Genomic DNA, 20578 nt, shown 5'->3' on the forward strand with positions numbered 1-20578 from the left:
AAACTTAATTTAAATCAATCCCACCCATCATACCTTTACATGCCTTTATAATCTTTGCAAACCATTTTTCTTCTACTACATCCATTCCTTGATTCATGCAGAAACATCTATTACTAAAATCATTCTTTTCTATGTTTTATTAATCCCATTTCTCTAACGATGAAAAAAAAAGGCAAGATCACTGATTAGACTTTTATGCCAATTTTCCTAAGGGTTGATCTTAGGGAGTTATTTTAGACTGAAAGTGGACTTTATGAAGAAGGCAAATCTCATAATTTATCTAAAGAATACATTTTATTCCAATCTTTTTCAGAATCTTTTCATATAAAAAGATGTGATGTAAATTAAAGAACATAATTCTTTTAGGATTTATCTGCCCCAAAGTTTGCAGTCTAGCATATTTATCTTTATACTTTTGGGAAGAAAAAAGTTAACATTGAGAAGAGGTTTATTTTTTTAATGTAGGGTGAGAAACACTGAGTATCTTAATATAAAAACAAAGGATGAGAAATTGTTTGCCAATGTAGCTGTTTAAATTACAAGGTGACTTACAGCTTCAAAGACCTTCTTCATATATAGAAAATATATACTACCTTAATGATGCTGATTCTACTTTCAAGACACTCAGAGTTGATCTGGGCTGTTCTTGTTTTTGACATGTTTCTTGTAGCAACCCAGGTGAAAATTGGGGATTGGAGGGAGCTCCAAATAGTTTCTTTTCTTTTTCTGTGGAGTTGGAGAATTAGATGATTTTTGACTGCTTCAGGACTATCTCTCTAACACAGAGAGAGATAGTTTTCAGCCTCCTATTGCTGGTACCCAACATGACATTTTGCCATGTCCTCCACTTAAACCATTATAACAATATGCAACAGTGGTTTTAGCTACTGGAAAAAGTGATTATAAAATAGCTGGCATGCTCTCTTTTCACAATCACAATTAACAGTATTTTTAAACCAACCAAGCAATGGTGGTCTAGAAAATTGCTGTCTGTTTATATCAACTGCTTACAATTTTTACAAACTCCAGACAAATTGATATAGTATATTCTAGAAAAGTGGATTGGGAAGTTGAAGTGCTACCAGCCTTATTACCTTTTTGCATTTGATGGACATGAAGGAATTTGTTCTTGCAGTAGGACCAGCTTGTCTATGAACCCCATCAAATGTCTTTCTTGCTCTTTCCTATTGGTCAGTTGAAAAAATAATAAAAATTGATTCTTACTTTCCCTGCTTCTTTTCTTCATTCAAAGATCTGTTGAAGTGAAGATGATTGTTCCAAAATATTTGTATTAGGGAATTTAAATAATGTCATTTGGTAATGCTATTATCTGATATGTATGAACATAACTTTGTAGCTTGCTTTCTGCAATTCTCCTGATTTTTAAGAAGTTCAAGATATTGAATTGAGCCATTTTCCAAAATTAATTCAGACTATCAGGAAATAATGTAGTTCCCCATTGAAAGCTATTGATAAACAATGCAAATGATTAAAATTATTTCTTTAGAATGTTTGCTTGTTTATTCAATTGATTTATATAGCTATTCATCTCGAGAGTAATATGTTAAAAAACTGAATTTATCCTTTGTGTACATCTAATATAAAATTTCCCCTATATAAACTCACTATCAATTATTTGGAGCAGAAAGAACATAATGTTGTCAGATTTACAGATACTTAAAAGTTATTATAAAATCAGATATTAAGAGTTCTTGACATAAAACAAATATTTAAAAAAACCTTTTTGCTAAACATAAAAATGTTACCATATTTTGAATTCTTGCTGATTTTGGGATCCAGTCTTCGATTCTCAAATCTAGTACTTTACACAATTGCCTTTTACCAAAATAGAAGTAGATTATTTTGTGTAATGGAATTGTAACTTTTAGATACTGTACCAGGACAATTCTTATTTGACATTCAAACTTTTCATGGATACATCTGATCTGATAACTTTCTCACATAAAATAAGTCTTGTTACATGCTCTGCCCTTCAGGAGATAATAAAAATATAGGATACTTAAAAGAGTACAGGTAATCTTCGACTTGAGACCAAAGTTGAGCCCAAAATTTCCATTGCTAACCAAGACAATTGTTAAGGTGAGTTTTACCCCATTTTACAACTTTTCTTACCACAGTTGTTCAGTGAATCATTGCAGTTATTAGCAACACGGTTGTTAAGTGACTCTAGCTTCTCCATTGACTTTACTTGTTAGAAGGTTGCAAAAGGTGATCACTTAACCCTGGGATACTGAAACCGTCATAAATATGTCGGTTGTCAAGCATCTGAATTTTGATCACGTGACAGTGGGGATGTTGCAATGGTCATAAGTGTGAAAAATGGTCAAAAGTCATTTTTTTTTGTGCCATTACTTGAAACAATCACTAAACAAATGATTTTAAGTCAAAGATTACCTGTAATGGTACTTCAGTGTTTACGTATTGGCAGATAAACCGTTCTTCAACAGCTTCTGTCTTCTTTCAGTGATCTTACTCTCTTCTTGCAGTTCTTCAAGATTTCCCCTCCATTCTCTCCTTATTTTATCTTGTCCTTCCTAGTTTGAAGAGTGTTTCCAGTTCTGGATTGCAGACAAACTCTAGATCATTCAGACATTATGAATCTGGAGCACTGATCAGGTGAGCACACTGGATAACTCCCGACTCAGTGTTGCTCCAGTGATGTTTGAAGTCCTTTGAAGTTATTCATGTGTTCAGCACAAAGGATAGCATTTTTATTATGTTTCACATAAGCTAGGGTACAGATCGTTCTGTGCAATAATCTGTGCTAAATTCATGAATGCTGCAGGAAAGCCAACATCATTTCAATGACATTGATAAGGGATGATTCTGCAATGGAGTCCCTACAGGTAAATACTCCAGTTTACATAATGTCTGAATCGGGCTATCTTTACACAATTAGTATGTTACTAAAAACTTCCTTTTTTTAAAATCAGAAAGTCATGAGAATGAGAACACAAGGTTCATACAGAAAGCAGCAATTTGTGGCTTGTTATAAGGGAATCAAGCTAATAATATTGTGTATTTATTAACAAAATTTTCCTGAATACATTAGAGAATAGTACTTATTTCTGGTTTTTGTAACTTGAGAATTTTAGTGGAAATGTATACAATTAGACAAATTTAAACATTAAAAAGGATATACAAGATAGTTCAGATTTCACACTTTCATTTATTTACCTATCTCAGTTTAGAATACTATTCAACAGAAATTGCAAATGAAATGCTTCTGAAGATTCAGAGATTCACACATTGCTCAAGACATGGCATTGTGCAAATTATGTTACAATTCATAGTACTTTTACAAAACCATACTCAGAATTAACATTTATATCTAGTACATCATACACATCAGGATGTGTATAAGGAAGAATATAAATAAAATTTTTATTAATAAAAGGAAAAATCATGTTTTGCTTTGCAGTCTGAACACTGACATTAAATTATTTATTTATCATTTAGGAACTGTCAAGCTGTGGTTGGAATAAAAAGGAAAAATATAGTTCAGCACCAAACGCAGTTGCTTTTACAAGAAGGTTCAACCATGTAAGTTCTGAGGCTAACTGTATACATCATAATTAAATGGTGCAATTAATAAACATTTTTTTTTTGTTAAAATCTTAACTTCTGTTAAAAGCAGGGATATCTCTATACTCTCCTCTCCCATCTCTGCCCTTTCCCTCAATGAGGTTGCATAACAAAAATAAGAGTAAACATCCCCATCTATCTGAATGAATAGGATGAATCTATACTAATTGAATTCTCAGGACTGAAGTATTCATTCTAATGGAGTAATTTGCATCTTTTAAAGTGAATAAGTGATTTTATAATGTGAAAATTGTTGATTGATTAGTTCAGTATTCACATTTTTATTAGCACTACCATCACTTCCTTTTTGTATATATTTTAATGTAGGCCTTTTGTCTTCAGGTAAGCTTTTGGGTGGTTAGGGAGATTCTTCATGCACAGACATTGAAAATAAGAGCTGAAGTCCTAAGCCACTATATCAAAACTGCTAAGGTAAGAAAACCTTTTTGGAAACAGTTTTAAACTTTAAAACGCCATTTTAAAAACCTATTACAATTTTGATTCCATTTGCTTATGATATGAGAAATTTATTATTGTTAATCAATTATAGAAATTACAACATATGGTAATGATTCTTCATTATTGTTTGAAAGTTGCAGAAGTAGATTATGATATTGCTAGTGAAACTGTTCCTCTGAAACTGACAGTACGTATCTTGAATCAATCACAAATTAATTACCTTTGTAAATAAATGTATGTTAAAAAGTATACAACATTTTCTGGCTCCTATCTTTTGAATAATGTATTAAAAGTTTTGATTTACTGGTTGCATGTTTCTCTTGAGCACATAGTACAAACAACAAGTATTTGTTGATAAAGTCAAGAATAATATTAACATTTGCTCACATCAGTCACCAAAATAATACTTTATGTTACTTGGTTTTATACTTTCTTTTGCTGGAATTTTAAAATTGTTTTCTATTTGCAACAGTTTCAGATTTAGATATTTTTATCAGAGTTCTAATAGAAATATGTAATTTTAATTCTAGCAATGTCATGTATATTTTATCAATAGACACAATTTGGTAGAGTTGTTAAACTGGGAACCATAGAAAGTCAACAGATGTGAGGCACATATTTCTGCTCTATACTATATTTCTGTGTTAATTTTTCCCCCAGTTTCTCTGTTCTAAGTAACACTAACCTTAATTTTATACTTAAAAGAGTATAAAAGTGAGCTGCTGATCTCTTAACCTAGTTAAAGAAGTGGTAGATGTTTGTTTTGCCCCAGGCCAAGCTAGGTTACACACAAAAATCACATTTAGATAGCTACAGAGGGGCTTAAACAGAATCTAGATTTCTCCAGACCCAAGACCCTCAAATGTTTTGGGAATCCTTGTGATAGAATGGGTTGCAGCAACAGAATGAGGGGAGAGGAAGTGATTGTTGAATAATTAGTAGAGTTCCTTTCTGTTCCACTCTCAATATTTCTTTTGTACTTCTTTCTCCCCTCTATCAAAAAATATATCAGCAGATTCTCTCAATCCTTAAAAGAATATTATTTATAGAACCTAAGGTCAGGCAAAGAGAAAGCATTTGAAAGTTTCTGCTTTGGATCCAACCTAATCTAAATTGTATAGAACAGAATAGTTGTGAAGCTTTATAATTCACTTATTTTGGCTGAATTATCAGTTATCATTTGGTTGTATCCATTCTTTATTGCACTGCATTCTTAGAAAATTGTTCAGACGTTTATGATTTAATACTAGTAAATAATTACTTGATATTGAGCTTCCATTTCTATTCTTGTCTTCAGAAACTTTATGAACTAAATAATTTACATGCTCTTATGGCTGTGGTTTCTGGATTGCAAAGTGCCCCCATCTTCAGGTTGACTAAAACATGGGCGGTGAGTGAATTACATTAAATAATTGCTTTTTTCTTAATAAATAACAAAACATTAATTATACAAGGAGCAGACCTAGCCAATGAATTCTACAGGCATCTTTGGTATAAAGAAACGTTGTCCCTTCTTATAAAATTCTTCAAAGCTTTAAAAAGCTTCTTTTGTTTATTCAATATAAGAAAATTATCCAGGTCACTTTCTTGATTTGCTATTTGTTTAACCCTTTTAATTATTGTGACATTAACCAATTTCTTTTGTATATCCACGTAGCATCTTTTTCCATATTATTCTTATAGCCCGTTATTTTTAATTCCAATTTCAAATCAGTCTCCATTATGTCAGGTAAAACTTATTCCACTTCCGTAACATCTTTTAGATAGTCATTCTATAGAGGCAAACACTCTTAAAGTTAACTTCTAGGTTTAGTGTTCAAAAATATCCTTTAGTATATTAGAATATTTTGCTTCATCCGAAGTCCAGTTTGAGTGTTCTCCTTTAATTGAAATTTTTAGCTATCTGTAAGTGTCCAATTCTTAAATTATCTTACACTTTTTTTAGGATTCAAAATAAAAATATTTTTCCATGGAAAAAAATCTTTATAATTTATTTCAAATTAATCTGAACCCGTAACACATTTGTAACTTTCTAAAGTCAAAATTTTAATCACCCTATATTAAACATAATAATACTTTTTAAAGTTCTTAAGCTTGTATTTAAAAGTTTTTTGCTGAGGACTGAAGAAACTCACCAGGTATTGGAAAACCTGTTGATCCAAAGGTTTCTAGTATCTGAACAGAGTTACCAAGCAATTTGCAAAAGTGATTAGAAAAAGAAGTATGTAAATTCAAGATTCTTTGAAAGGCACCAACTGTGGTTTGAGCAAGATGGCTATTCCCTTCTCTCCCTGAGCTCTAAACTTGCCAGAAACTCCTGGCTTGCAGTCTGCTTGTGAGAAGCAACTGCCTGGAGGAGTTATAGGTGATCTTAAGTCCTTTCGTTGTCCAGAGAGGAGGTATCGAAAAGCCAGTCTACTCACTGGTTTTTCATACAACTAAGGTTGTAGGTTCCATTCTTCACAGAGTCATCTTGAAGATGCCATTTCTTCCCCTCAAATCCTACAGAAAAATTACAAGTGGTACTTGTTTACTGAGATGGTCAGGAACTAAAGGCTTAAAAGGTAGTGGTGCTTAGTGAATGGTTCTGCTGCTTATCTGAGGCATAATTTCAGCCTCAAATAAATGCTCCATTCTTTCAAAGGCCTCTAACATTAGAACAGGGATGTCAAACTCGCGTCATCACAGCATCGTCATGTGACGTATCGAGACTTTTTCCCCCTTCACTAAACTGGGCAGGGGTGGCGCCAGCACGTGATGCAACTGGCTCATGGGCTGCACTAGACACCACTGCACTAGATGATACCAATAGCAATGGTGGCGTAGTGATTAGAATGCAGTACTGCAGGCTAACTCTGCTGACTGCCAGCAGTTCAATCCTGACCAGTTGAAAGTTGACTCAGCCGAGGTCGATAAAATGAGGATCCAGATTATTTGGGGCAATATATTGACTCCTTAAAACCACTTAGAGAGTGCTGTAAAGAATTATGAAGCAGTATATAAGTCAAAGTGCTATTGCTATTTCTATCTGGAGGAAAATAAAGCTATCCTTTTGAAAATATGTTTTGAAAAATTGGAAGATTTTCTGGAAATATATGAGAAGCAGTGCAGAGGACTATAAAGAGAAGAGATAATTGTTAGATAATTATTTATTAGATAATTCATATGGCTTCCTTCCACCTTTTCTTCAGTTAGGGTCTTCATTAGATTCTGATATATTCAGTATCTAGGGCAGTAATTTTTCCTCCCTGAACTTTGATGCTTTGAGATCTTTGACACGTTATCTAATGGCAGTTTATGGTTTTTGACTTTGAAGTGTGCACTGTATTTTGACTCTGTTATGACTACCAAGAGAGAATGTATAAACTTTTTTAAAAAAAAATATTGATAAATTTTATAGCTATTGCTACTTTTTAAACTTATTTTAAAAATCACCATCAGAATAATAGGGATTTAATATGAAGGATAATTTGGCCTTGATGTTTGTCTTCTAACAGATTAAATGTCTGTTTTAAATGTTTTCTTGTTGGTCAGTTGTAGGCATTAAGTATCTCATTTCGTCATATAAAATAACTATTAAATATGTTAATATAAAAGGATAGCTTTTACAGTAATAGTTTTCTGTTCTTTATTTTCCCAAAAGTTACTGAGCCGAAAAGACAAAGCTTCTTTTGACAAACTGGAATACATAATGAGCAAAGAGGACAATTATAAAAGACTTAGAGACTATATTAGTAGCTTGAAGATGACTCCTTGTATTCCTTATTTAGGTAAGACAAATACTTTAAAAAATTTTAGTTAATCTGTTAAAATATTGATATTGGCTGCAGTCTGTGAACTTAACAGCTGTTTCTGTTTAAAGAGAGTATCTTATGGCTTAAGTTTAAAATTCATTCTCTTTTCAATATAAAGCAACATAATAAAGCTTGTGTTGCAAAGCTGTTTTAGTCAGACATTTGACTCTTGACCAGCCTACAGAGGCTGATGATGATTAGGCTATCTGCTTGAGGGCTAAGGCAACCTCGCCAGCTGAGGTTTTCTTGGTTATTTACAGAATCTGTGTTCTCAAACAGAGTGCTTTGGATTGTGATTGCAAATGTCTTGATTTCATAACTATCATAAATTTGCATTTAATATCTTTTAAGGTCTTTTTTAAATATAAATTATGTGCAAAATACTTTTTCTTTTGAAAAATTGGACATTACAAGGGGCATGCTAAGAATTCAGGATTAATATTTGAATTTTTATTGAATTTCAGCACTTGAAAAAGAAAAAAACTAGATCAATTCACCTCATCCCTCTTGTTGACATCTATTATCCTGGCAGTCATTAATTATTTTAAAAGAGCCCAGCTTAGTTCATTACTTCATTTTAGAAATTTCCTGTTGCTTCCAGAGAGAGAGGGGGGGGGGAGGGAGAGGGAGGGAGGGAGGGAGGGAGAGCGAGCGAGCCCTAAGCAACAGTCATTCTCAAAATAAAAAAATCCAGTCCTTGTTTTCACATTTCCTATCCAACAACTGTACAAAAATACCGTTTTTGTTCTCTGTGCAAAATGGGCATATGGATTTACATTTTTGAATAGTTCTTACTTCCTGGCAACAAGGATTGCCACAAGGGCCTCTGGTGGCTCAGCAGACTAAGTCTGTCTGTTATTAACACAGCTGCTTGAAGTTACTGCAAGTTCAAGTCCCACCAGGCCCAAGGTTGACTCAGCCTTCCATCCTTTATAAGGTAGGTAAAATGAGGACCCAGATTGTTGGGGGCGATAAAAGTTGACTTTGTATACAATATACAAATGGATGAAGACTATTGCTTAACACAGTGTAAGCCGCCCTGAGTCTTCGGAGAAGGGCGGGATATAAATTCAAATTAAAAAAAATTAATTGGAGAAATAGCCAATATTCATGAAATTTATTGATTTCTGCCCTTGAGAGGTGTTTTGCTGCAATTGGACTTTAGCAGGAATACATTGGCACATCTTGAAAAATCTTTCAGTAAATATGGAAAATGCAAAACGTACTTGGGACATACACAGTGTTTCAACTTTAAAATATTTTGAACTAGAAGCAGTGTGGATTCCCACTGAAGCCACACTTCTTGCCTCCAATAGCAATGTTTTCTATAGTGCTGAGGACATATTTACACTATTGAAGAACAAGTAAATCAGTGGTGAAATCTGAACTGGTTTGCTACCAGTTTACAGTGCACGCCAAACGCACATGTGCATGAAATGCGTGCTGCATGTGCGCACATGCACAGTATGCACCAAAAGGAGGCTTGGGAAGGTAAGTAGAACAGCGAGGGGGGATCAGCTGTGCCGCGTGATTTAGCTTTGCTGAAAACCAGGATTTCCTGCTTTCTAGCAAAGCTAAACCACGTGCCACAGCTGATCATCAGAAATACCGATTCAGAGAAACCGGTAGCTTTTTTAAACGATTTGTTTATTTATTTATTTATTTATCAAATTTATATACCGCCCTATCTCCCGAAGGACTCAGGGCGGTGTACAGGCATTTAAAACACATAAATACAATGTAAGAAATATAAAAACAGTTAAAAAACTTATTCTAAACGCCTATTAATTTAAAATTAAAAATATAAAATAAAAGCCAATTTAAAAACCAGTAATTTAAAATTTAAAATTTAGCTCAGCCCTGCACAGTTAAATAAATGTGTTTTAAGCCCGCGGCGGAAGGTCCGGAGGTCCGAAAGCTGACGAAGACCGGGGGGTAGTTCATTCCAGAGGGTGGGGGCCCCCACAGAGAAGGCCCTTCCCCTGGGCATCGCCAGACGACATTGCCGCGCTGACGGCACCCTGAGGAGACCCTCTCTGTGAGAGCGCACGGGTCGGTGAGAGATATTCGGTAGCAGTAGGCGGTCCCGTAAGTAACCCGGCCCAATGCCATGGAGCGCTTTAAAGGTGGTCACCAGCACCTTGAAGCGCACCCGGAAAGCCACAGGTAGCCAGTGCAGCCTGCGCAGGATGGGTGTTATACGGGAGCCACGGGGGGCTCCATCTATCACCCGCGCAGCCGCATTCTGGACTAACTGCAGCCTCCGGATGCCCTTCAAGGGGAGCCCCATGTAGAGAGCATTGCAGTAATCCAGGCGCGACGTCACGAGTGCGTGAGTGACCGTGCATAGGGCATCCCGGTCCAGAAAGGGGCGCAACTGGCGTACCAGGCGAACCTGGTAGAACGCTCCCCTGGAGACGGCCGTCAAATGATCTTCTAGAGACAGCCGTTCATCCAGGAGGACGCCTAAGTTGCGGACCCTTTCCATCGGGGCCAATGACTCGCCACCGATGGTCAGCCGCGGATTTAGCTGACTGTACCGGGATGCCGGCATCCACAGCCACTCTGTCTTGGAGGGATTGAGCTTGAGCCTATTTCTCCCCATCCAGACCCGTACGGCCTCCAGGCACCGGGACAGCACTTCGAAAGCTTCGTTGACCGAACCAGTAGCTTTTAAACTACTGGTTCAACTGAACCAGTAGCTTTTTTTTACTACCGGTTTGCCTGAACAGGTAGTTTTTTTATCACTACTGGTTCCCCCGAACCGGAGCGAACCAGTAATATTTCACCCCTGAAGTAAATGGATTTGCCAAACGTGAAAATAAAGATAGAGAAGTATTACTCTATTACTATTGTGTATTTTAGGTAGTTGCATATAATATAGTAATTAATCTATAGGATTATTATAGTATTGTATAAAGACCATTCAAGCCAGTGGTGGATTTCTACCGGTTCGCCCCGGTTCGGGGGCGTCATCATGGACGTTCTGCGCATGCGCAGAAGGTTCTGCACATGTGCAGAAGCACCACGAGCGAAGCAAGCGCGCGCTTGCTCACAGTTCCAAACTGGTAGTGAAGGTATGTGGTACCCATTACTGATTCAATCACCTATTTGCCTCAGTCGCTTCATTCAAGTAGATACATTCCTTTATTCGATCTATGGATAGTTCACTCTAAACATGATCTGGAACAAGGTTCACCAACCTTTTGGCTCTCAGGGACCACTAAATTTATAATTTTAAATCCCGTGGACCACTAATATGATCTGCCTAATGGGTGGGCGTGGTAAAGTGGTCATGTGACTGGGTGGGCATGGCCAACTCAATGTCACTCACATCAAGGGGCACCTTGCCAGCCTCTACTTGCTACTCCTCACCTGCCCGGGCTCTTTAGGGCCCCAACAGGAAGCAACTGTTGGAGCTAAGCAGCCACTATGAGAAAGAGTTGGCAAAACAGCTGGCTCAGTTCAAATTTGATTGAGCGAGAAGGCAGCTCAGCAGAAGCACCTCACTGAGGACTATAAGCGGAGGGAAGACCTGCGGGAGTGCAAGGCCAAGCACCAGCACCTGGAGGCTCAGTGGGCTGAGATGCTCAGCCAGTTCCGGGCCATGAGGCAGTCCCACTGGAACAAGGCCCTCCGGCTCTTCACCACCAGTGGCATTTCCCTCCAGCCTTTGCCCAAAGCCCCACACCAGGAGCCTGAAGCAGACCCCAAGTCGAAATTTCTGCCCCCCTCTGCCCCACACAAAAAGATCCCGAAGGGGGAGACTCTGCAGCAACACAAACGTTCACTGCACGTATCCATCCCAGGAGCAATAGTTTGAGGACCCCTAATTTAGTGCAATATAAAAAAATGCAAATAATTTTTCTGGGGACCACCAAAATTTTCACACAGACCACCAGTGGTCCATGGACCACTAGTTGGTGATCGCTGATCTGGAAAACTTTTCAATAGATATCAAAAAATGTCAGCAAAAAGGATTAGAGGTAAGTTTAAATGGCATTCAACTTGCCATTTAATTGCCACAATTTGATACATTATCAAATTGTGTATATAAATATTGGATGGGTGAACTCTTCTGAATTTCTTACTAAGAAGGAGACATTTTCCAGTAATTCTAAAGTGAAAGATACGCCCTTAGCAATAATAGTAAGATTGCTACTAACCTCCCCCCAAGAATTTCCCTCATTTACGCCTTTCTTTAAGATTTAAATGAAACTTGGTAAGCCATATATTCTGAGACTGCCAGAGAGGTGACAGTACAATGAAAGGTATCCATACAAAATCCCTAAATAAGTAATATTTTAACATTATTTCTAAAGCAAATTAAATGGGAATTGCTAGAAAAAAATCAGAATTTGTTGGCCATGAACTAGAAAAGATAGAGGACAGAAGGAAGGGAAGAACGATCATAGAGTATTAGTGAGTGAGAATATTTATTTATATAGCCACTCTAAAAGTAAAAATCTCCCACTGTCACTTTTATGACCTGAGAACTTAGAGAGGGTCTCTTCTGAGTTTCTTGTTTTGCCCACATTCAGCTGTGGACTATGCTGTCTCTTATCTGAATGTTCCCTAATTAGCATACCATTATACAATCAGGATGACTTTGCAGGCTCCATATTCACATTACAAAATTCCCAGGCTAGAAGGCAAAATCATGTTTGCAGGAAGACCAGCAAGGTTGAGGCCAGCCTGACCTCAAGGAAAATGATGTTCCAAAGGGTGGGTGGCATGGCTGAAAAGGCTTTCCTCTTGGGTCCTGCCAGGTAAGATAATATTCCTTTGTGGATGGGACCCAGAACTCACATTTGCTCATCCCTGCTGATGGGATGAGCAGATGTGATTAAGGAGAGAAATAGAGTGGAGAGGAACGGAATGGAATGGAATAGAATAGAATAGAGTCTTTATTGTCACTTTAAATGTACACTAATTAGCATACATTAAAATGAAATTTCATTGCATTCAGCTCTCAAAAGATAACCTTAGGCATATGCTCACCTACACACACATATACTGGTATATGACACAAAGAAACACCACAGTCTAGTTCGAATGTATACATATACATGGTGACAAAATGAATCCTGCAAATTTACAAGGCAGGTAGCATAAGGAACAAAGCTGTTACAGAATCTGGTAGTCCTGCTATAAATACTTGGAAACCTCCTCCCAGAGGGGAGCAACAGAAACAGACCATGAAGTTGGTATGTGGGGTCTCTAACAATGCTTCCAGCATTGTTGTAACTTATTTTACAACTGTCATAAAAACAGTCGCAAATTGAGTCCGGTCACATTGTGTCTTAATTTATAACCACAACAACTTACAACCAAAATTCTGGTTCCAGTTGTGGTTGTAAAAGAACTACCTATACACTAAAATGAATATAAAAAACATCTAATCAATCTTGCCATTACAAATGGTATTTAATATTTAGGTATTTAATATTTAGGAGGGTTGAGTAAAAAAAAATATTTTTTTACAAAAACTTATTTGGCTGTGTGATTTGCTGAATTAAATAGCTTTTAAGAGATTGGAAATACTATTTTGGAGGTATTCCCCCATTGCCTGGAACATAGTACTGGACTATTTTGAATATTTTTAAACTAATAGATGATATATTCTTTACAACTATCATAAAAACAGTTATTTGTCCAGTCACATGGTGTCTCAATTTACAACCACTTGTATATACTTTAATTCTAACTATAACATATTTTTAACACATTATTCAGTCATTCAATACTACTGAAATCAATTTCATAGAACACGTCTAATACACTGAACTTTATTAAAAACATAAATTAAGTAGTTTGTAACTCCTGAAACAGTCCAATTTGCAACATAGGATTAATAACATTGGTCTAATGTACAGTAATGTACAGTGTTGTAGCAATGCTACCAATTTTGGATTTGACTTTCAAAATAATGTGTAGTTTCTGATCCAGAATAAGTAGGATTCCCATGTCTTATAAAAATTGTGCTGTAAAATACAGGTAGTCCACAATTAATGATCATCATTTGTTTAGCGATTATTCAAAGTTATGATAGCACTGAACAAATGATGGTTACAACTAGTCCTTGAATGTCTGGCCATTCCAGTACCCTCCTGATCATTGGATCATGATTTAGAGGATCCAGTTGGCTCTTAATAAGGTTATGGTGCAGCACCCTGTGGTCACATGATCTTTATATGTGACCTTCCCTGCCTGTCTCCCAGCCTTTCTGTACTTGCACTTCCCCAGCCACTTGCACACTCTGGCACACCTTCCCTGGGACTCTCAGCCCTCATACGGTGTGTCACTGCCATTTGTGCCCCTTCTCCCAAACAACAGCAGCCATCCCAAGCCCCGCCACACTTGCACTATGCCTCCCTTACCACTCACACACCTCCTTGCATCCAGCAGCAGCCACTTACCTGCCTATCTGCTTGCAAGCTGCCTGGAGCTTGCAACTTCTGGTCAGCTTCCTGTTCTTTTTTAAGGTTGGTGACACACAGACAAAAACAGAGTACTGTAGAAGCAGGAATATTTACTGCAGTTTAGGCAGATAGTAGCAGACAGGAATGAAATTCAAATGCCCAGTAAAGAATGCTTGCTTGAAGGGAGCCAAATACAGTCAAAGAAATAACAGACATAGTCCAGAGATGTTCCAAAAGATCCAGGATGCCAAATTGGGCAGTCAGCCAGTCCAAAGGCCAAGAGTCACAAGCAAGAAGCAGAAATATGATTCAAGAGCTGGATAGCCAAATGGTTGTTTCCAACAAGGACTTGGAAGCTCAGGAACTAATCAAATTTGTCTGCAACCGGCTGACTGCAATTACTCATGATTTGCCCTTTGTTTCATTAGAAGCCTCACTTCTGTATGAGCCTAGGTCTGGGACTTGGAAACAGGAGATACCTATAACAGATCAGCCATAATTGAATCTTACTGGTTCCTGAGTCTGACAATTCTGAAGCACAGGCCAGCTGGAACAACAACATCAGGTTTATGGTTGGAGTCAGACTTTGAATTATGGCTAATAGCACTTCCCACTGACTTTGGTTGTTGTAAGCCAGCAGGAAGTTACAAGGAGCTGCTCGCTTAAGGACCCATGATCCTCACTTAATGAGGGCAGAGAACTGCGGGAATTGCCATTCTAAATTATGTAGTTACATGACATCATACTTTATTATCGCATCGCCTAGTGATGGAAATTCCTGAACCGATTGCCATTGTAACTAGAGAACTATCTAGTAACAATTGCCATAATGCAAGTGTATTTTGCATTATTTGATGCAAAATACACTTGCAAAACTAGAGTTTCTCTCCAATTCTTTTGTCTCATTGTCTATAAGGATCTCTAAAGCAGGTGTTTTTTTTAACATTCAGGTCTCTGAAATAAAAACTGAAATAGTTTTAATCATATGAGAATGAATTGATTTGGCTATTTAACACGTAAGAAAAATGTTTCATACTTGAGCTTTAAAAGGTAGTCATTTTACATCAATTAATTTCTCCTCCTGATCTTGAAAAACTGGTAAGTTTAATAGCTGCAGTTAATATTCATATCTTATATGAATACAGTATTATTTTAAATGCAGCCTTCAATTTTGTTCTGTAATTAAAATGTATATAATTACGGTAACATATATAATATAGTGAGGATTTAAAAAAATACTTGGTAGAGTTCTCCAAAGATCTTGAAAAATGACATCTGCATCAAACTCAAGGGTTATTTTTTAAAAAACATTTTCATAGTCTCAATCAATAGGTCTAATCATCATCTGAACTGCTTTCAGTGAATATGAACCTCCTCTGTATTCGGCCCAAAAAATCCCATCCTGATGTTTGCTTCTGTAGTGTCCTCCTCTATACCATACTCCATTGAGATTAGAATGAGCACAAGCATTGTACCACCAACCTCCTTTATGAAAGTGGGCACAATTTCCTGCAGAGAGAAACAAAACATTAAGATACATTTCACATCACATCACAAAACATATTCTTTGTAATTTACTTAGTATAAAAGTCATCTTGTTAACAGATTTATCTCCAGTGTTTGGCCATGGACACTATTGTTACTATTTTAGAGAAGGATGGTGTTACTGAATCATCCAACTGTACTTATAAAATCCTTATTTTAATGAAGACCTGTTGGTTCAGATGAAGTAATTTCTATCTTGAGGAAAACAATTACAACAAACCTTCAAGTAATTCCCTCTTCAAATATTTGTCTCCATCATTCTCATGATAGTATTTAGCATAGAGGGAAGGAGAATGAGCGATTAAAATGAAAAGAAGTAGCAAGAGAAAAAAAGCAGTTGTGTCAATTAAGTCAAATAGCTTAGTGAGGTAGCACAAGCAAGAAATGGAATAGAACTTAACAGCTAGTGAATGTGCTGGAATAGAATTCTCCAATGCATTGTATAGGTACTAAGGGATAATGATTCCTGTGTTCCATTTATTTTATCGAAGCTTATTGTAATTTTCAAATAAGGAGGAATTTATTATATCTGGTAATTATATTTTGAGAAAAGAAAGGAATGCTCCTAATGAATACATGTGTATTTGTTCTATCATTCTTTATAAGTTATTTTGTCCTATTTATAGAGGATAAGTATTAGATAAAAATAGAAAATAATGGAATTATTTTTCCATAATTGTTTAAAAGTAAAGCAAGTTTTATGATCAACTAAATGATCCGTGAAGTATCTTTAGCATTTAGGTAAAATTAAAACCATATAATATATTCTTTGGCTATTAACAGTTCCAAAGTTACTTTTGATAATTGAATTAAACTCAATATTACAAAGCGCAATTCTGTATAAGCATCTGCAGTTCTTTATAAGTTCAAAGAATTAGACCAAATCTTAGGAAAATCAGATCACCACAAAGCTTATTTTCTGTGTAGTATTATATATTGTGTTGAATGTAATATACTTTCACACAATCGATCAATTTATTACAGCTAAATCAGGGGGAAAATGCTACCGGTTTGCACCAGTTCTGGCGAATCAGTAGTGAAAAAAGGCTACTGGTTTGTTCGAACCAGTATTTCCGACGATCAGCTGTGCTGTATGATTTATATTTGCTAGAAAGCAAGAAATCCTGCTTTTTAGCAAATCTAAATCGCATGGAATAGCTGTTCCCCCCCCCCTCGTTGTTCTACTTATCTTGTTAAGCCTGCTTTTTTCACGCAAAGCACATGTTTGGCATGCACTGCGCATGCACGCACATGCAGCATGTATTTGGCATGCATTGCACATGCACGCATAGCGTGTGTTTGGGGCACACTGCATACGCACATGCAGCACAGGCTTGGTGCGCACTGTGCATATTTGGGCAGCGAACCAGCGGCAATCTGCGGAGGATTTCACCACTGAGCTAGATGCAATAAAATAACCAATGGCAGAACTGTTGCTTAGGCATATATATAAAACAGAAAAATAGTAAAATAAGATCTAAAAAATCAAGGACAGATATAATAAAAAAAATTAAAATGTTATAAGACATTCCAAACTTAATGGTGCAGTGTATTGTATAATTAGTAACACAAAATTTGGAACCTTGGAAGATATTTTTTAATCCTTTTCTGATAAAAATAATATTAAGTAGAAAACACACTACCTACCCAGAAATTTTTTTGAGATCCAGTACTCTGGTTTCTTTACAGATCATATGAATCTTTTGCCTTTTTCACATAGTCGGAACAGATACTTTCCTATTTACCTTTAATGTAAATCCTAACTCTAAGCATATGGTTTTTTTATTGCCAAAAGTAAGATACAAGTTACTTGTACATGTCTATAGATCATTCTAGTTGAAGATATTTTTATGTTAAACAGAGTACTATTTTGCAAAGCTCTTTAACTTCCCAGTGTTTCATCGAATTATTTCCTCAGCTTAGCCAGAATAAGTATATAGATCTAAATAGTATTAATTCTTACCTGTGTGCATATCTCTGTCTCTGTCCAGTGTTGTAAATTGTTTTCCATTGTGCCATATCATGGAATCACCAGCATTCCCTTGATATGTGCCTAAACGTAGTCGATAATATTCACTCTCTGGCTCCAATCGAAAACTGCTGTATTCTGCATAGACTTTCTTATTACTCCAATCTTCTAACTCAATCAGAAGTCTGTAATTATCCTGATTGGAGAGCAAGTAAATATTTTCCAGTCCCAGCCAGTATTCCCCAGCAACATTTCCAAACCCTTTCTGTAAACAAAGCAGAAAGTTGAATAAATTGCCTTCCATTTCTCATATAAGTTTTAATATATAATCAATATATATCCTTCATGCTCTAAAAGTATTGGGAAAAATCCAATAATTAATTCACCTTTGACCATAAATACTGATTTGGGGAAAGTTCACAGATAGACACATTGATTATCATCTTCCCTCCATCTCTTTGATAGAGAGGGCATGAAGATAGAGATGGGGTGAAGCATTATGCAAGTGTGAGACTTAAATGTAGTTTGTAGAATTTTGTTCGCCAATGGATTCTGACAATGAAGCAGCTCCCAATTTACTAACATACCTCAAGCTCTAAACACAAGCTAATTAACGGTTATGCATCCACTCAGTAACCACTGATTGTGAGAAACTATAGCATGTTCATATTGGTTGAGGGAGAATTCTTAGTATTGTTAGAATTAGTAGTAGTAAAAACATTTGAATTATATCATGGAAAAATGATTTGATTAAAATAATTTTTAATAAATTAAAATAGATTAGCAGGTAAATGGGTTGGAAATTATATTAAATAGTAAATATGATTTTTGTAATTAAGCATTGGGAAGTCATCATGAAGGAAATTCACTGTGTTTGATTTATGAATGGAAAATAGTGATAAAATAGTGAAGATGAATTTGAATATGAAAGAGGATCCAGCCAGTATTTTTGCTTTGCACTTCCTTTTTTCTTGTAGGCAATCCATTTCCTAGGATCATTTCTTAGCATGCTCTGCTCCAGATAAATTGTTTATCTCTTGTAGCATCTTCACAACTTGCCCTTTGTTCTCCCATGGCTAATATATATATATATATGCTAGCAACATTTTGTACATTATTTTTTGATAGCAAACTACAAAGTCCTTCTTAGAAGAATATTTTTTCCATTCTAGAGAGAAGAGGCTTTTTCACAATGTCATTTAAACAATTAGTTCTAGACCAGGGGTGTCAAACTCAATTTCATTGAGGGCTGGCTCATTGTGGTTGTCCTCTAGGGGCTGGGGGAGGGGTATGGCTAGGGTGGCCATGGCCAGTGGGGGCCAAACGGGTTTGGGGAGGAATCCAGGGGTCTCTGGTGAGTGGGGGGGGAGGCTAATCCCGTGGGATGAGGTGAGGCAAGGTGGGGCAGCTACAGCGGGTGTATCTTCAGCTGCTTTTGGTGTCACTTGGTTTCCAACCCCACCCTGCCAGGCTGGTGGCAATCCTCCCACCTTCTCCACTGTGCCATGAATGGGGATTGACCATCCCCCAAGCCCCACCACTGTCAAAGTAAATCCTGGGTGCTGCGCTGCAATGGACAGATGAAAAGTGCAGCTTTTGTCTTGAGGTGGAAGAACAGGGAGAAGAAAGAGGGAAAACAGTCGAGTGAGAAGCGGCTAGCCACTAAGGCACTGCCACTGCCACTGCCACTGCCATTGCAGAGAGAGAGAGAGAGTGAGAGTGAGAGTAAGACAGCAATCTGATCCAACTTCTGTGTGTGAGAGAGAGAAAGAGAGAGAGAACTGATCCAACCTCAGACAGTTATACCAGGGCTGGTGGCGGTGTGCTTCAGTGCCTGGCCGACGGGGGGCTTCTCCCTGTTCCCTCAGTCTTCTCCCTCAGTCTTCTCCCTGCTCCTCCTCCTCCTGCGGAGCTTTTCGTCTGTCCATTGCAGTGCATGTTGGTTTACTTCAACAGTGGCAGGACTTGGAAGATGGTCAATCCGCATTCACGGCATGGTGGAGAAGGTGGAAGACAATCCCCCCCCCCCATAGACTAGACCAGCCTGGTGGGGGTGGGAAACCGAGCAGCGCTGAAAGCAGTTTCTCACTCTTTCCCCCTACTTCATGGCTGCGGCACCAGCCATGCTGTCCATGGGAGCCTGCACTGCTTTGTCCTCCATACACACACCTCACAGCCTTGCTTTATTTGACACCACTTCTCCTTGCCGCCACAACAGACCAAGAGGCTGAGCGATGCACATGGGGTCCTAGACAGGGCTGCTGGAGCCACCGCAAGATAAGGCAAATGCCAGGAAGTTGATGGCCTGGCTGCGGGGTGCTCAGGTAAGATGGTACGGGGCAGCTTCGCACTCCCCCCCGCCTTGCTTCATCCTCCCCCACTGCCTCGCTTTGTAGCCGCTGCACCAGTACATTGCTCAGCCTCTTCTTCTGTTACAGTGGCAAGCAAGTAGAAGTGGTGAAGAACAAAGAAGAACGAAGCAAGGTGGTGGGGTGGAGCATGAAGCAAGGCAAGGGGTGCAGAGCAGCTCCACCCACCCCACATCGGCTTACCTGAGGGCCCTTTAACCAGACCATCCATGCCAAACCATCACCCCACCCCACCCAGGGAAGCTACATCCTTTCACTAACCTGCTTTCCAGCTGTGTTTGCCGCTGTTGCATGCAGGGCAACAAAAGTAGTCTCTGGGACTACGGTAAAAAAAAATAGTTCAGACCTTCCAATTTCGCATGAAAAAAAGAATCTCGTGATGTTAGAAGGTCTGAACTATTTTTTTACTGTAGT

General features: G+C 37.6%; 2 protein-coding genes across 6 annotated transcripts in view; one reads left to right on the top strand and one right to left on the bottom strand.

Annotated features, from left to right (window-relative positions):
* Positions 1-20578, top strand: part of RALGPS2 (Ral GEF with PH domain and SH3 binding motif 2) — an 86853-nt gene that overhangs the window by 24379 nt on the left and 41896 nt on the right. For all 4 annotated transcript variants that reach the window (XM_058174754.1, XM_058174752.1, XM_058174755.1 and 1 more), the window contains 4 exons: positions 3481-3564; positions 3949-4038; positions 5363-5455; positions 7709-7835. In XM_058174754.1, coding sequence (XP_058030737.1) covers positions 3481-3564; positions 3949-4038; positions 5363-5455; positions 7709-7835 — 394 coding nt within the window. The remainder of the gene's footprint in view (positions 1-3480; positions 3565-3948; positions 4039-5362; positions 5456-7708; positions 7836-20578) is intronic.
* The window catches only part of ANGPTL1 (angiopoietin like 1), a 40491-nt gene that overhangs the window by 3188 nt on the left and 16725 nt on the right, over positions 1-20578 (bottom strand). The window contains exons 4-5 of one of the 2 annotated variants that reach the window (XR_009154104.1): positions 17790-18060; positions 14279-15790 (exon numbers count right to left, since the gene is read on the bottom strand). Coding sequence is in view for 1 of the 2 variants with exons in the window: in XM_058174756.1 (XP_058030739.1) it covers positions 15603-15790; positions 17790-18060 (459 nt within the window). In the remaining variant the exon portion in view is untranslated. Of the gene's footprint in view, positions 1-7844; positions 15791-17789; positions 18061-20578 lie in introns of those variants that run through there. The other variant, XM_058174756.1, reaches the window with a different exon arrangement.

This window comes from Ahaetulla prasina, chromosome 3 (assembly GCF_028640845.1).
Source record: "Ahaetulla prasina isolate Xishuangbanna chromosome 3, ASM2864084v1, whole genome shotgun sequence".
Lineage (NCBI taxonomy): Eukaryota > Metazoa > Chordata > Lepidosauria > Squamata > Colubridae > Ahaetulla > Ahaetulla prasina.